The sequence below is a fragment of the Mauremys mutica genome, chromosome 8 (assembly GCF_020497125.1).
Source record: "Mauremys mutica isolate MM-2020 ecotype Southern chromosome 8, ASM2049712v1, whole genome shotgun sequence".
Lineage (NCBI taxonomy): Eukaryota > Metazoa > Chordata > Testudines > Geoemydidae > Mauremys > Mauremys mutica.
Window position 1 is genome coordinate 7,611,699 of NC_059079.1, and position 17,766 is coordinate 7,629,464.

Sequence of the window (17,766 nt, forward strand, 5' to 3'; positions counted from 1 at the left end):
GGAACTACAGTCTTTTGTCTCTAAGCCAATATCTCTAAGGGCTGGTCTACACTGGGGAGGTGAGGGGAGATCGATCTAAGATACGCAACTTCAGCTACGCTATCCACATAGCTGAAGTCAAAGTATCTTAGTTCGACTTACCTGGCCGTCCTCACGGTGGCAAGTCAACTGCCACGGCTCCCCCGTCGACTCCGCTTACTCCTCCTGCCGAGGTGGAGTACGGGCATCAATTCGGGGATTGATTTATCGTGTCTAGATGAGACGCGATAAATCGATCCCCGATAGATCAATTACTACCCGCCGATCCGGCGGGTAGTGTAGACGTGGCCGAAGTTTACTTCCAGCCCACATCTGTAGTGACTAAGGCCTGGATCCTCACAGATCCTTCCACCAGTGGAAGTTTGCAGCCTTAATACCTTTGAGGATCTGGGCCCAAATGCCTTTCTGGCATGATGACTTCTGGTCAGCTTCTGTGAGAGGAGTTGCTGGCACAGGAGGGTACCAGATATTGGGAGGGAGGGAGCCTACAGCTACTCAAGACTCAGCACAGCTACAAGGTGGCTCTTGGGGAAGCAGCATTTTTCAGTGCATTTCGGTTCAGTGGTCTGTGCTTAGTATTCACTGCTTATTCTCAGCGACCTCTCTTCTCAGGCTAATTCATACGCGTCTGACAGGTGTGTCTGGTTTAGCTTATTGGCCTCGGAGGTGTTTTCTCTAAGGTAACACCTTTGTTTTCAGAGTGCGTATTTAATGGCTGGCTCGACAGCAGGAGGTTTGGTTATGAGGGGGATTTTTCACGCTGCAGTTCCTGCTGGAAAGTAGGTTAATAACTTTGCTGCTCAGTTTCATAATCCTCCTGGCTTGCCAGGAAGAGCGGAGAGCTGAGTGAGTGATGGGGTCAAAGTGTGTGGATGCAGTTCTCTTTATATTTCCTGCTGGGAGGACAAAGCTCATACTCCATTATGTACAAGAGGCTCTTCACTCCCCCCGCCCGCCCCCCCGGGCTGTAAAGATCACGAGGTCTAATGGAAGCTGGATTTTAGGGAGATGATTTGGGGGCAGAGAGGAACACTGTCTTTACCACTCCATTCTGTCTCGCTTTCCCATGGACCGTGTCTGCATCTTTCCACATCCCAGGTTTACAGATTTCTTTTGGGTTGATTAATACAGAACGAAACGTCCCCACTTGTGATGTGCCACCTTCTGTATTTACAATGGATCCACCTCAATTTTAATGCTGCTTTTTTTTTTTCAGTCTGGCCTCGTTTACTATCCCCCTCAACAAAGTAAAACCCAGGGAGCTTCTGCAGCTCTAGGTCAGATCTGCAACCTGCATAAATAGGCCTAATGTTATTGAAGTTGTTAGAGCAACCCTGATCTGCACCAGTGAGGAGCTGGCTAGGGTCCATTTTCAGATAGCCAGGTGGAAGCACAAGACATTGGCCACTCACTCACGGTCTTTCCAGCTGATAGTCCATCACTCTGACCATTAGGGCATGTAGTATCCAAAGCCCAGAGTGATACCAAGATGTTCTGCTTTAACAGATGCCAATGACCCCATCTACTAGAAAAGTGAGCTCGGACTAACCATTCACAACACTCACAGTGCTTGGGACCCTCCCTTGTTTCCCAGTGACTCGTGCTCTTGTCTGTGCATTCATCTCATTCCCCTTTCCAATGTCAGGAGCCTTTTCCCGCTGAGAGCACTGGGAGTTCTGACCCTGCCTGAATGAGGTGCCAATCACTTACATCCCTGGCAGGCTGCTCTAAGCTGTGCTGTAATGGCTTCTGCAAGCTACTGCAGGGATATAGAGTTGCTGATGGACAGGCCTACTTGATCTCACCCCAGAAGGCCCCCTCCACGCTAGGGGTATTAACCTGATGGGGAGGGTTTATGCGTATCTGGGGCCTGGCACACGGAGCCACAGTGCAACACCGAATCAGGCCCCATGCGCTCCACAGCCCAGTGCACCTTTTTGATCCTATTGTGTCTGTCCTTTTCCCCTCTGCCTCCCCCTCCCTCGCTTTCATAGCATCCTCCCTTCTGGTTGCCCATCTAATGGGTTTTGAGCCTTCCAGTGGGCTGGAGCTTATGTCAGAGACGTGCTAATAAATGCAACCCACTAGAGACTCAAATTCTCCTTGCTCTTATTCCAGACAGATATTTTCTCTGGAGCGCTCTTCATCCAAGTCTCCCTGGGCTGGAACCTTTACCTGTCCACCGTGATCTTGCTAGCCGTGACAGCTGTCTACACTATAGCTGGTAATGATACTGCCTTAAAAGCAGCACCCGAATCTGGAGTCTGGCAAAGACTCGCTTCCCCCAATGCATTTTACTTCTCTGCATTCTGGGCCCAAAGCTCATTGAAGTTAATGGAAAGAATTCCATTGACTTTGAGCTTCGGGTCGGGCTCCCTAGTAATGGAGCATCTGAGCAAAATACTAGGTGGGACAGATAGTTAAGCATAAGGGTTTCACACACGCGGTAGGACATTTTGAGTGGCCCGTTCCATAATGCAATCTACTTCTCTGGTAGAGTGTCCTTGTTTAGAGAAGGTGGTTTAAGCAGGTTTTGGTGTATATCCTGGATTTTCTCTTCAGAGCAAATTCTGTGATAGCTGAGTGCCTGGCTGTAGACAACAGATTGATTGACTTGTCTGGGGTAGTTGCTGGATCTGTGGAGGTAACCGTGGGGATCTGTGGGTTTTTGGTATATAGTCTTTTGTGGGGTTCCATTTTTAACTAAACATGGACTTAACAGAGAGACTAGTTGTATGGCTTTTTACAACAATTTGTAACACACCCTACTGCCTGCTAACCCTGAAGTGCCCACTTCATTTTAAGCAGTTTTCTATGGCACGTGTGAAACCTTTATGCTTAACAATCCGTCCCACCTTGTATTTAGCTTGGACTCTCTGGTTACCTTCTCCAGACCTGAGGAAGAGCTCTGAGAAGCTCGAAAGCGTGTCCCTTCCACCAACAGAAGTTGGGTGGATATTACCTCACCCATTTGGCTCTCTCTTACTCTGTGGTTTGCCGTTCTCCCTACAGGTGGTTTAACCGCTGTGATGTACACAGATGTGCTGCAGACTGTGATCATGGTACTTGGGGCTTCGGTTCTCGCCTTTATAGGTAAGAGGAACAAGGGACTGTGTTACCTACAACCTGAGTCAAACAAGGTTCGAGATGTTGGGCAGTTGGAGCATTTTTCCCTCTTTCAACAGAGGCCCGTAATTTAATATTAATAACAGGATTCACAGCTACATTTGGCATCTGTCCCCATAAGCCAAGCTAGTTCCCCTCTTCCTTGTTTATTCCAAAGTGCTTATTTTAGTTGTGCAAGGTGCTGAACGCCTTTTGCTGCCTTTGGGAGTTGACGGAGCAGCTTGCTGGATCAGCTCCTAAGAGTCAAACTCTGCTCTGCCCGTAACTCCTTTGAGTTTCAGCCGCCTCTACTGCTTTCCTCCAGTGGAGTTACTCTGGATTTACAAGGGAATCATTGGGAACAAAAACAGACCCTTAGCACTTTGCTCTAAGCCTGCCTGCCAAACAGTAATCCAAATGCTGTCTCTTGTGGTTTCATGTTTTCCTGCCGAGGCTCTTCCAGAGGGTTTTGATCAGCAACTCTGGGTGCTAGTGGCACTTTCTTGCCACTAGAACCCAGTAATGGTAATGAACCAGAACCCTGGTAATGATGCCACTGCTAAGGGAATTCTGTGGTGCTGGTGCTGTCTCACCCAGAATGCACTGCTGGGTGCAGAATTACACAGATCCCATTAGCATCCCAGCGTTTCTGGGTGCAATCCTGCTACCCCCAGCACACACACCAACTGGGCCACCAAAATCTAGGTGAGAGGACAGCAAGGAAGAGAGGAGGGGGGAAAAAACAAGAAGGAGAGAGAATAAGATGGATGAATGACCTTGTAGCAGGGCATCAAACCTAAACCACTGGCTGCTTCCTTCTCAGGGTTTGAAAAAGTCGGCTGGTTTGAAGGACTTAAAGAGAAATACAGCACCATGATCCCCAGTGTCATAGTCCCAAACACCACCTGTCACCTCCCACGCGCCGACGCCTTCCACATGCTCAGGAACCCTGTCACGGGGGACATTCCTTGGCCTGGCCTTATCTTCGGCCTCTCTGTGCTGGCTACTTGGTGTTGGTGCACGGATCAGGTAAAGTCTCTTTTCTCTTTCTCTCTCTCCCCTTCCGCCTTTTATCCCAGGATCTTCCTTTCCAGGCTGCTGCACTGCTCGAAAAGTCAGTGAAATGATGAATGTGTGTGTCCATCTGTCTGTCTTTGCGGGGTGGGGGCACCGCCTCTGCTGACTGGAATAGACCAGACCTGCTCATTCTTTCCACAGCTCCTGTTGCAGTTCAATGCTTCTTAGTATTGGGGGTGGGGGGCTTGTTTTGATGCTGGGGAGCAGCAGGGTGTGATGTTTTCCCCTATGTGCACAGCTGGCTTGTGAGCAAGGGGGGTCTCTTTATGGAGGTAGGCAGTTCTGAAGCCTCGTTCGGAAAGCCAGGAGGTCTGTGTTCTGTTCCCGGCTCGGCCAATGATACAGCACGTGACTCCATGCAAGTCGCTTAAATCTCATCTATAACCCACATTTTTTAAATTCCTTCACACAAGGTGTGGTGGAAGCCCGAAGCATTGCACAGCGGCAGATCACCGCCAACGTGCAGCCCTTCATCTGGTCACCAGCTAGGAGCCTAGTGTGAAATGTACTGAGCAAATACAAAACCCTAGGGTGGGCTCAGAGCACAGAGAAATGGGCCTCTTCTTGAGACAGCCCGGCTCTCAGTGTTCAAAGGTGGGAAATTCAGGTCTGCTCACCGCAATCCAGTGGGGGATTTTTAACAAAATGCCGTGTTCTTTTTCATTGCCTACTCTGAGCTCTTGTCTCATGGTGCTGAGTGCATTGTTGAGCAGCGGCTGCGTTTCACCCTAGAGGTGGCTGCACTGCAGTGGTGGAAGTGATGCCTGTAAAGGGCAAGGGAAAATTTCCCCACTGCAGTCAGACCCTCGCTGGTGTCAGCAAGAGTGACCCATGCAACAGAGATCTGCAGTGCTCAGAGAGGAGAAATTTATCATAGGCTTGCACAGTGCTATGGGATCCGTTGAGATGAAAGTATCCTGCATTAGATGATGGGTCTGTTTTCTCTTTCCATTTTTATACTGACTGCAGGTTATAGTCCAAAGGTCTCTCTCTGCCAAGAACCTCTCCCATGCCAAGGGTGGATCGGTGCTGGCGGGTTATTTGAAAATGCTCTCTATGTTTTTCATTGTCATGCCTGGTATGATCAGCAGAGCTCTTTACCCAGGTAAGCTGTTGTTCCGTACAGTTGGACTGTTCATGGATTGTGAATACAATTTCCTTGCGTCAGTGCAGACCTGCCAGAGCTCAGCAGTCTCGCCCCAGGGTTTATCTCCATACAGAGCTACTGGCAATTCAGATGGAGCTTCCCAGCCCCTGACTCCACTTCTAGGTTTGGGGTGCTGCTTTAGGACATCTGTGGCAGAAGCCATTGGGACAGTTGCAAGGGACAGGTGTCAGAATATCATCTTGTGGACACTGCATGTATCTAATAGGAGACAAAAGGGAGTAGGCTAGAGAGAGAAACATGGAGACGTAGGGTATGTTTAGACTGCACCCTAAGCCCAGGCTCTGACTCAGGTTTGAGCCCAACTTTCCCTTCCATCCACACAGAAATCTGTCTGACTCAGGTCAGCAAGTACTCAAGACCCGGGTCCTATAAACCTGCTAGGGGGGTGGATCAGAGCCCAAATCCTGCTGTGACTTGGGTCCTAGCCCTGTCATTTTGCAGTGTGGCGGCAGGCCAAGCCACAAACCCAAGCCAGAAGGTCTGCATAGTGCATTATGGACGTGTCAGCACACCCAGCAACGGCAAGCCCAGGTGTACAATGCAGTGTGGGTGCTCTAGCATGGGCTTGAAAACACCGAGTCCACAAGCCCAGGTCCCACAGACCTGAGTTTACAGTGCAATGTAGACAGACGCATACAGACTCGAGGGGTGGGTCTTTCGAGTCAGACATGGAATCTGGTTTGTTCCGTTATGACGTTGATGTAATAGTAAAAATATTTCACCTGAGACACCCCTCTTCCCGCAGCTTTGTCATGGGTTCTGCACAGAGCCGGCTTTATGAAGGGTGGGGCCCAATTTGAATACCTGGTGGTGGTCCAGGGCTTCAGCAGGGCTTTGGCGGCTGGGGGTCTGCTCTGGGTCTTCCATGGCACCGAAAGACCCCCCGCCGCCGAAATGCCACCGAAGACCCCCGGAGCGGGGCCCCCGCCACCGAAATGCCACCGAAGCCGCCAGGTATTCAAATCAGGCCCCGCCCTTCATAAAGCCGGACTGCGGCCGGGTAAGTAAACAAAAAAATGTAAAAGGTGCCTAAGGCACGGGGCTCTCTTAGGCACAGGGACCGATTCAGGGGAATTGGGCTAATCGGCCTAAAGCCGGCCCTGGTTCTGCACGGTAGGCAACTGCCAGGCTGAGATTCTGCTTGTGGAAAGAAGCAAGATCTCCTCTCCTCTCCGCCACCCAGAGCGAGCTGTGTTAGACCCAGCTGAGTCCTCAGAGTCTCACTGTTGCTTCGGATCAGATTGCTGTGAATGTGCTGTGATTATGCACTAGGTGCGGCGGGAGCCAAGCAGGGCTGCAGTGCTTGTTTCCTCTGTCCCCCTCTAGTGATGGCTGGGCCACAGAGGGAGCTGGGTGAGCCTGCTGCAGCCTTAGCTAACAGCACTGGCTCTTTTAGCACAGGCAGTCAAGACTCATGCGTTTAGAACCTGAGGTCCCAGGTTCAATCCTAGCTGCCACTGACCCATCTAGGGGTGAAGCGTTCCATCTGCTCTGAACCAAGTTTGCAGTGCGTCATCACGAGGCTCCACCTTTATTTGCAGACCCGAAATGTTCTTTGGCTCCCATTGCGATAGCTTGGAAAACTGTGTTCTTGCTGTTTTGCTGCCTTATATTACATATATAAGATATCAAGAATCAATTCCTTTAAGACAGTTTCCAATAGCTGGAGTAGATATGCCACAAAGGAGTTTTAAGCTGGCTGGTTCGGTTTCTAATCTTTCCTCTCTGCTACAGATGAAGTGGGATGTGTGGACCCGAAAGTCTGTGAAACCGTCTGCGGAGCTAAAGTGGGTTGTTCTAACATTGCCTATCCTAAGCTTGTAATGGGACTCATGCCTGTAGGTGAGATAGCTGTATTCTTAGGGGTGTGGTCTTGTACTAGCACTGAACAGCTGTGTCCTCAGAATGGAGTGGCCTTTGGAGCTATCCATATGAGGAACTAATGTCCTGCAACTATCAGTTGGATTGGTAAACAAATTAAAAGATAGCAAAGTTTTCTTTCCATTATGTAGCAGGCAAGTGTGTGTGTGTTTGATAAAGAGATGGATAAATAGAAGTAGCCGCTCTGAATGGAAAAGTATTTGCTATGGCAAAATATCAAAAGAAACCAAAAAACCCAACATATTTTTCAAAAAATGTTATGGAAATTTTCCAATTTTTCAGCCAAAGTTTTTAGTTTTCACGTTTTTAATTGAAACAGTAAAATTCTAAAGAAAAAAATGTTCCTGGAGAATTTTTATTTTGAAACAAGGACATTTGGGGGGAGGGGGGAAGAATTTGACCTTAAATGTTGACTAGCTCTAAAAAAGTCGAGATGGTCCCAGACCAGAGCGGCAGATCCAAAGAGCTCTCTGGACTCTGTTTACATTCATATGCAGCACACGGTGCAAGCGCTAAAAGACCAATGATCTGAACCAACTTTTCCTGTTGGTTTCCCAGGACTCCGGGGTTTGATGATAGCTGTGATGATGGCAGCCCTGATGAGTTCCCTCACCTCGATCTTCAACAGCAGCAGCACGCTCTTCGCCATAGATATCTGGCAGCGGCTCCGCAAGAAAGCCACAGAGCAGGAGCTCATGATTGTTGGCAGGTCCTCTCACTTCCTTATGGCTTCACTGAGCATTTTCGGCTGAGACTATTTGTTGTCGTTATTTTGATGGCAGGTCTTAAACTCTCCAAAATGTCCCATCTGGACTCTAGGATTCATAGATTCCAAGGCCAGGAGGGACCACTGTGTTCATCTCATCTGATCTCAGAGAACTGCCCTGAATCAATTCTTGTTTGAACTAGAGCATATCTTTTAGAGGGAGGGGAAAAACAGGTGAAATTAACATGGATTTTAATGAAAAAAGTAAAACCTGAGATGAGTTATGTTTCCTAACTTTAACTGGAGTAGATTCAGTTACATAGACAGGCTCAATTTGCCACTGACCTGGAGAGATTATTTCTTCTGTGTTCTCTAACTTTGTCATAGACGCCTGTCCTAAGCAGAGTCCATAGTGAAATCACGGCACCCTCTATTGACAGACTCCAATACTGCATTACACCAAGGTTGTAAAACAGTTCCCTTCCCACTAACACTGTTAATAATAATCTGCACTTCTGTAGAGCCTTTTATCTGAGGTCACACATATTAAGTAAGCTTCAAAACATCCCTGTGAGTTAGGTGAAGGATAGAGAGGGGTGAAAGCATCAGCTGTTCAATAGTACACAGCAATACGGCACACCGGCTCAAGGCAGAAATGGAGGAGGATATTGAATGCCGCTGAAACTTCGGTGGGAATTTTATTAAGTAGGAAGTAGTGACTTAGTTGGAGTTTGGTGACGGCACTAAAGACTTCTACTCTTCTAAAAGGTGGCCGAGGGATTTTAATGATCACAAGTTGTCAGGGTCTCTGTCTCATCCAAGAGACAGTGCTTCCGGCAGTTCCCACTAAAAACATGATTCAGCTAGCCCTGAGATTGCCACGCACAGAGCCACCTGCACCACTTCTTGCAGCGCTCTGGATTCTCCTTGGATCTCGCCCATTCAGGTCCTTACAAGGCCCCACACAGCTTAATTTGAGCACTCTGACCAGATCTCAGCGAAGGGTTGTTATCTTAGGAGAGTGAAATTTACTTCCTGCCTGGTTGCAAGGAGAAGCCTGTCCTAGATTTCACTTCAGATGAGGAATTCCCTCAAGGTGCACAATGGTTTTCCCTAGAATTCATTGAAAACACAAGGACGTGTCTCTTGATTGGGGATTGCATTTCCAGGTGGATTCTGAAACATGCAGAGCTAATACTCTTTGTTCCAATCTCCGGTTTTCCAGAGTGTTTGTTCTCATCCTCATTGTCATCAGTATTCTCTGGATTCCCATCATTCAGATGTCCAACAGCGGCCAGCTCTTTGACTACATTCAGTCCATAACCAGTTATCTGGCCCCACCAATTACTGCCCTCTTCATCCTGGCAATCTTCTGCAAGAGGATTAATGAGCCCGTAAGTAAGGAATCAGTGACTGGGCCGGTATGAATAGTAGTACCACCTCAGGGTGTGTGTGTGTGTGTGTGTGTTCTTAGTAAACATTCAAGTGGATTATTGCATACCACTATCTGGGAAAATTAGAAATCAGAGGCATTAGAACTGGCTCCAGTTGTTTGGGACTAACAATAAAATGATTTTAAACAGGAAATTTCACAGGACAGGAAGGTTGGGGGACTGGGACTGGTCTATGGAACCTTTCATCTCCAGGTCACCCGATCAAACCCAGCCCAGCAAAGCTGTGACCATCACAAAGTGGCTTAGTGGCATGAGTTAGTGGGCCTTACCCCTGTTTCTGTTGGATGGGTGTCAGCTTCGCCGAAACCATCACAACTGGGGCAAATTGGCAGCCTCAGCAGAGGGGCTATGGAAACTCAACTGGTTTCACACTCCTAGAAGTGGTCCCTCTAGGTCGGTGAGGGGCAAACGTGCACTCCCACTGTCTGTGCTGTAACTGCTCTATGTACAGAGAGGGCCTCAGGCCCAGGTACCCAGGTTCCTAACTTCCATAGCTTTGAGGATCTGGCCTTAGTCTCTAGGAGACAGATCCTCAGCTGGTGTAACTTGTTTTGGCTCCATTGAAGTCTGTCCATCCAACACCTTCCATTAGCTCGAAATTCATGTATAAAACACCTATCACGTTTGGCTTCCCTCCAGTCCAACATGCAGAGGTGGAGACTCAGACTTCTATCATTCCCCTGCATCTCTCTGTGCCCTCTTCTTTCCTCTGCCAGCGAGAAGGGGGAGCATCACTGGGGCTGTTTAATCCCATTGTTTTGAACCTTCCACTGGACCCTGGTTCTGCTCCTGACACAGGCTCAGCCTTTGAGGCAGGAGCAACCCTATAAGGGATTTCTGACCCTATTTCAGAACCTAGCTCAGGGTCCCAATTATTTCTGGAAAATCAGACCTTTTTGCTAGACCCCTTGAAAACAAAGTGGCAGTGAAAATGAACCCCACTCCCTTTTCCAGTAATAAAGGTAATAATTGGAGATATACCTATCTCCTAGAACTGAAAGGGACCTTGAAAGGTCATTGAGTCCAGCCTGCTGCCTTCACTAGCAAGCCCAAGTACTGATTTTGCCCCAGATCCCTAAGTGGCCCCCTCAAGAACTGAACTCACAACTCGGGGTTTAACAGGCCAATGCTCAAACCACTGAGCTATCTCTCCCCCACCCCATATACAGCTCAAACAGTCTTTCTAACCTTTCTTATGGATCTGTCTCTCCCCATTTCTGGTGTGGCCAGAAACAAATGTCTCCCCCCTGGGAAGGACTACAGAGTCTTCAGAGGGCTTTTACCCCTGTCTTTGAAGCATGTGGGGTGGCCATTATCTGAGACACGCCGTTGGACTAGATGGACCAATAGGTCCCAATCCTGCAATGAGATGAACCTCAGTGGAACCTTTTGCTCATTGAGAGCCTCACTGAAATCAATGGAAGGACCTTAGCTCAGTCAGGTCTGATGTGTCTGTCTTGCAGTTAGAAGGGTGGGAATGAGTAGATTACAAGTTCTGAGGGCCATTAAAGGTATCTAGCATGAATGAATTCCCGTCCCTCGCTGTCCTGCTCTGTTGACTCCATCCTGGAGAGAAGGGACCATTCCCAGAAAAAGACTATACCCGCCCTCACAGATGTTTTCAATGATCCCTCACTTCCTTATGCGTCTCTTCCCATGTTTTCTTTGCAGGGTGCTTTCTGGGGCCTCATGTTCGGGCTGGTAGTAGGTGGCATTCGAATGATCATGGAGTTTTCCTATGGTGTGCCATCCTGTGGCGAGGAGGACCCAAGACCAGCTGTGCTAAAGGATGTGCACTACCTGTACTTTGCCCTCATTCTCTGCGTGCTCACGGGCATCGTCATTACCCTAATTAGTCTCTGCACCCCACCAATCCCAGAGGAAAAGGTAAGCAGCTCTCCAGTTCAAACCTTTCAAGCCCCTTCCCATCATAGGGTCCAAGAGGACTCCCTGATCTGTACGGCCCTGTCTCTCCTCTTGCTGAGATCTCAGGGCCTATAATGCACGTCTACAAAGAAGCGCCTTTCCCAAGCCCTTCTGTTTTCCAGGGCTCAGAGTGTTAACGCTGCTTGAGACTCAGTGAACTATTGAAATGGAGTGTGAGTTCCCATGCTGTGTGTACAGCTCTGCACACACACACACCACAGCACATCATATCTGGGAGAGAAGGAAAAGAAGTGTGTGTGGGGGGATCATATTGCAGTGTGTTGTTGAGAAGGAATTAAATGGATCTAATTGAAGCTTCTGTCCTATTTCAGCAAAGCCCCCATCAGTCTTGCAAGCAAACAAGATTAATATCTTTGCAACACTGGCATTTAGAGAAATAACATTCCATCCCAATGTGATCTCAATTACATTTAACAACATAGTGTCATGGTACAGAAGAAAGCAACTTTCTTTTACTTACTGTATTAAAACAGAACTGTGCATAAAGGTTAAGGTTTTATTGAGTGTCAGCTTAAAGAGCTACTGTCAAGTAGTTTAGGGTCTAAGGAGGTTTGGTTTACTGAGTGGTTGCATAAAAACTGGGGGCAGGAAAAGGAAAAAACCTTCAGGTGCAACCATGTCCCATGAGTGTTTTTTTTAAAAGAGCTTCCGAACGGGGTATGGGATACACCTCTACCCCAATATAACGCGACCCGATATAACACGAAATGGGATAAAACGCGGTAAAGCAGCGCTCCCGGGGGGGCAGGGCTGCGCGCTCTGGCAGATCAAAGCAAGTTCAATATAACGCGGTTTCACCTATAACACGGTAAGATATCGGGGAAGAGGTGTATATAGATTCTCTGGGTGACATGTAGCCCTGGTGTATCTCTGTTGACTTCAATGGAGGGAATAGGTTTAAATCCAAGTGATTGAAATCACCAACATTACTCGTGATTTAAATCAGCGGGCAGGAAACTTTGATTTAAATCATCACTTTTATTTGAGTCTTGCATTTATATGATTTAGTTATTTTCGTATTGATTCTCATTGGTTGATAACCATTAAAACATGTCGATTTGCAACTACATATAACCTTTTCATGAAATTTGATTCTTTTTGCTAACCAGGAAGATGCACCAAACTTACACAAGCTGTGATTATGTCATGTGACATTGACCACCGTGACATTTTCTGCCCTGGGGCTGGAGCTCCCACCCAGCCCCCAAACTGGTGGGAGGACCCACAGCTGCCCAGCCATGGCCCATAAATCATAGAATCATAGAAGATTAGGGTATCAGGAGGTATCTAGTCCAATCCCCTGCTCAAAGCAGGACCAACCCCAACTAAATCATCCCAGCCAGGGCTTTGTCAAGCCTGACCTTAAAAACCTCTAAGGAAGGAGATTCCACCACCTCCCTAGGGAACCCATTGCACTGCTTCACCACCCTCCTAGTGAAATAGTTTTTGCTAATATCCACCCTAGACCTCCCCCACTGCAACTTGAGACCATCACTCCTTGTTCTGTCATCTGCCACCATTGAGAACAGTCTAGATCCATCCTCTTTGGAACCCCACTGCAGGTAGTTGAAGGCTGCTGTCAAATCCCGCCTCATTCTTCTCTTCTGCAGATTAAATAAGCTGGCCAGGGCCAGCGGCTGGGGGACCCTGCAGCTGCCCAGGCAAGGGGACTCAGCAGAAGCCCAGGTCCAGGGGCAGGGGAACCCCAGAGCCCCCAGGCACCGCATGGGTGGGGGACCTGGGAGCCCCAGTAGCAGTGGGTGCTGAACCCACCTCTCCCTTTTGTCAGGGATCTTTTTAGTGAAAGTCAGGGACAGGTCACGGGCTGCCGTTAATTTTTATGCCCCCAGCCTGGCATGGGTTTGAACCAATAACCTTGTGATAAAAGTGCTTTATATCTCTTTATCAGGCCCAACCCAGCTAGTATCATTGGGAGGCAGTGTGAGCCATTAGTGAGAGCTCTCGCTGGGATTCAGACCCCCCCCAGAATTTTATTCCAGATGCTGAAATGGGCAACTCATGTCTCAGCTCTGTGCCTCAGTTTCTCCAGCTATAAAATGGGGATAATGCTACTCAGCTCCTTTGTAAAATGCATCGAGATCTACTGAGGAAAACTGCCAGATAAGAGCTAGGAATTATTATTATCCTGTCAAATGAACTAAACAAGAAATGCCACCACCAAGTCCAGGCAAAAGACTGACGGGCCAGACCCTCAGCGGGTGCACATTGGCATAGCTGCATTGACTTAAAATACTAAGACCAGCTTTTCAGTGGAGCGATGCCGATTTACACCAGTGGAGAATGTAACCCAGACGTCTTCAATGACTCAATGCTTTATACATAGAAGGGGAAATAGCCATTTGTAGCTGATGTTAGACAGGGCTGCCCGGGGGGGGGGCAATTTGCCCCAGGCCCTGGGCCCCACAGGGGCCCCCACAAGAATATAGTATTCTATAGTATTGGAACTTTTTTTTAATGGAAGGGGCCCCCGAAATTGCTTTGCCCCAGGGCCCCTGAATCCTCTGGGCGGCCCTGATGTTAGAGTGGTGCAGTTAATGTGCTGAGCTTTAAATGAATTACAATCCAAGAACTGCCAGCAGTAGCGTTTCTCCCTGCTGTTTTGGACGCTCGCCCATCTCTGTGGGTGATTGATGCTGTGCTGGGAAACAAATATGCAAAGAATTTGTTTGGTATGCTCCAGAGTTCATATGTCTTCATTGTAGGCAGTCCATATTGTGTCACGCCGTCCTTGAAAACCTTGCAAAAGAGCTTACAATTAAATTTGAGGCTGTGAAGCTGAAATGCAACTGTCAGGTGCCAGATGGCATTTTGGAACAGAAGGATTTATTCTCACTTTGCCTAGTTCTCTCAAAGTCCCTCGGGCAAGGAGTACGGGGGGAGGGGGGCCGCAGAGGGAAAGGAAGTGGTATAGTAACATGGCAACTGTTCTGCAGATGAACCAGGTCACCTGGGCTGATCGCCTGCTACGCTCCCAGGGCCTGTGCTTGTCTTGAGGCCTAGTGCACTAGGAACTTCAACTGTCCTGCTGCAGAGAGTCAGATTAATACATGAGGTGGCTTGTTTTCCAAATTGCTGAGTTCCCACCGTGCCAGGTGCACCCAATGGGAGCTGGAAATGCTCCTCTCCTCGAAAATCAGACCTTCAAAGCGTGCAGAGGAGACAAAGGCGCAGACTAAAGTCTGGGATCCAAATTCGCCCAGGCTGGAGGTGTTCCAAATAGACCACCGGAGAGAGAGATCCATAGGAGAACACGCTATCGCCCACTTGTTAGGGCACTCGCTTGGGAGACCTGGATTCAGGTCCCTGCTCTACCTCTGGCAGAGGAAAGATTTGAAGGCAGGTCTCCCCTATCCTGGGTAAGTGAGTTAACCACTGGGCCATTGGGTATAAGGCAGGCACCACCACCTCGTCCTCGTTGTTCGTGAGAGAGGCCTGACCTGGCTTAGGATTCACAACTGTGAACCTTCGTGGAGTTAGGCACCTAAGTGGAGAGAGGCGCCTCCTGGTAGGCGCCTAACTCCCTTCAGTCAGGCCCCTCTCCTAAGCATTTCCTGTTGGCTAGCTTAGGCAGCTTCCAGTGCTGCATTAGCGAAGCTGGGGTGGGAACGGGGCAGCAGCCGCTGCCGCACTGAGCATCTTGGCACCTTTTTAATTTTTACTCACCCGGCAGCGCTCCGGGTCTTCGGCGGCACTTCGGCGGTGGGCCCTCACTAGCTCCGGGTGTCTTCAGCGGCACTGAAGGAAATGCCGCCAAAGACCCGCGGAGCGAGTGACGGGCCCGCCGCCGATGACCCGGAGCGCCGCCGGGTGAGTAAAAGCACCACCCCGTCACTAAAAGTGGGTGGTGCCTTTTTTTAAGGCTCCTCCTGTTCCCGCCACCTGGCGACGCCACTGCAGCGCTGGCTTTTGTGAATCCCATTCTTAGGCACCTAACGCCCTCCGTGCCTTGTGTGGGGAGCCTGGGCCCCTAACGTGGGGCTGCAGCTCCCACTAGGGGGCAGGGGGCCTCAAAGTGAGGCACTGCAACACTGAATCTGGGTCCGCTGAATGGATCTGGACCCTGCTCTTTGTGCACTTGCCATGATAATAAAGCAAAGTGCTCATTGTAGATCTACTGATTCATGCACTGCTTCCAATCAGAAATACCACCTGCCTTCAGCGGCTGCATTCCAGCTCTTCTGCTACATCCAGTCCATTGAGTCAAATACTGTCCAAAGGCACACGGAAAAAACAACTGCTAACTTTCCCCCGTCAGCAGTTGTTTTGCTTACTCCAAAATAGCTGTCCTGTTAGCCATGAGCTCCCTTTAGTAACTCCCTGCCGACTGAGCTTAATGAGCTCACAGCTCACGAGATATGCCATGGCTGTGTCCTTGGTTTGTCAGTGTTGAAGGCAGGCTGCTGCAGCTGTAGTTTTTAGGCCATTGCTGGGTGGGGAGGACACACGATAAGGCTTCTCCCCAACATGCCAGCCCGTCGACAAGCTCCTGAATGTAAAGGTGAGAGGTGGAGGGGGATTTGGAGCACAAGGTTGCAGGGGACGGCATTTCACGGCAACTCAGCTGAAGCTGAAAGGGAAGATTTTCAAGGTGCCTAATTCCAAATGACTGTCCATGGGAGTTAGGCACTGAACTCCCATTAGTGACTTTGTAACTCTTGCCCCTTAAAAACTTGACTTCTGAAAGTAAAGGGTTTTTTTGGGGGGAGAACCTTGAGTATCTGGGCTCTGCTCTGTAACTCTCCCTTCCTTCCCCTCTCTGCTGAACTGAGTTTATCCCCTTCCCAAAATTTGAGAATCACATTTCTCAAGTGTTCAGCACCAGCAGCTCTCCACTAAGCTCCGGCTTCATTTAGGCAGGGAGGTAAAGGTCAGGAGTGAAATCTTGACGTCAAGGGCAAAACTTCTCTTGACTTCAGCAGGGCCAGCATTTCTCACACGCACCCACCCTCCATCCCAGGCTTTCAAAAGAGGCATCCAGCATAACCAGAGCTCTGCCAAAGGTAGGCGCTGAACTTCACGGATTTCAATTAAAGTTAGGAACCTACCTTTGAGGATCTGGGCCTTAGCTCCCAAATTCATTTGAAAATCTGGCCATATTATGAGGCCTAAATTGGAATGGGCCTCTTTTGAAAATCAGCAATGAGTTCTGAGCTCTTAGGAAAATTCTGGCCTTAATACATTAATTCCTGGACAAACATTATGCACAAGCAGCCATTTGTGTTTGAGGAGGGAGTGGGGATGATGGGCTCTGCATAGTTTCTTGAATTCTTTTGTGCTCAGTAACTTTGCAACATTCTGGTGACATTTCCTAAGCGATTTTTTTTTTTTTAAATCCTCAATAAAGATGAGGATCATCAAATAAAGTAATTTAGCAAAATGTGACAAGAAAGATTAGCCTTGCCTGATGCTCACCTTGGTTGAAAATGATTTAAATAAAGCTATAAATCTTCTGGAACATGTTGTATCAGTTGGAAATTGCCAGCTAGACTTTGCGTGTTTAAAAAAAATCTACATTTAAACTGGTGAGCCTGTGGGTGCGACTCAGTGGAGAACTTAATTTCCATGGCGGCAGAGAGGAGAAATCTGCTGTTGGGAGAAATGAGCTGGAGCAGGCTGGCAGAAGTGTTGGTCTGAGGGGTGTGGTTGGCCAGTGTCAGCTGTTCCTGGTGGCTTCTGTTCCCCTCACAAACACATGGGAATTCAGGCCAGCATTAACTTAGCCACCTCACGCTCAATAATGTGACGTGGGACGGGATGCCAGAGGAAAGCAGCAATTCCCTCCCCCCAGCACCTCAGGACAGAATGGGAAGGAAATTGCAAGTGCAAACACCAACATTTCCCACCGCCAGCTGGGAATAGGCTGTGTAGGGTATGACCATATCAACCACAGTGTGTTAGTAGTTATGGATCCAGGTCCATTAACATCCTAGCCCAGTTCAAGGCCACAGTGTGCACTTCCCTGGCAGGGCCAGGCTTTTGGACTCTTGTGCTTACACACCACACAGGAGCCAGGCGTCGCGTCTCTTGCTACTAGCTCAGTGTTTTGGCCCATCCTGGCATGGCCGTGTGCTTCGAAAGGGAGGGTGAATGAGAGCGCATGTTTCTGGAGTCAGCAGCTGCTCTGCTCCTTGCAGAGGACGAAGAAGGCCACCCAGACCTGCCGAAAGCCAGCGAGAAATGAGGCATTGGCAAGGCCTAGGCTGTGAGTGTAAAACCTCCCAGCTTTTAATAAAAAGGAGAGGTGCGCAGACAGAGCAGCTGGCTCTGTTGGAAGCAAGAGATTCCTTTGCTGAATGTCACTTTTGTTCGTGCCAAGTCAATGGACATGCAAAGTGCCAGGCCAAGACGCTGCTCTGTAAAGTTACAAT

At 48.8% G+C, this 17,766-nt stretch overlaps 1 protein-coding gene across 2 annotated transcripts in view; it reads left to right on the plus strand.

The window, feature by feature from the left end:
- SLC5A9 (solute carrier family 5 member 9) overlaps positions 1–17,766 on the plus strand; it is a 35,757-nt gene that overhangs the window by 11,567 nt on the left and 6,424 nt on the right. For both annotated transcript variants that reach the window (XM_045026754.1, XM_045026755.1), the window contains 8 exons: positions 2,158–2,263; positions 3,052–3,132; positions 3,968–4,173; positions 5,191–5,326; positions 7,124–7,231; positions 7,829–7,979; positions 9,202–9,370; positions 11,102–11,317. In XM_045026754.1, coding sequence (XP_044882689.1) covers positions 2,158–2,263; positions 3,052–3,132; positions 3,968–4,173; positions 5,191–5,326; positions 7,124–7,231; positions 7,829–7,979; positions 9,202–9,370; positions 11,102–11,317 — 1,173 coding nt within the window. The remainder of the gene's footprint in view (positions 1–2,157; positions 2,264–3,051; positions 3,133–3,967; positions 4,174–5,190; positions 5,327–7,123; positions 7,232–7,828; positions 7,980–9,201; positions 9,371–11,101; positions 11,318–17,766) is intronic.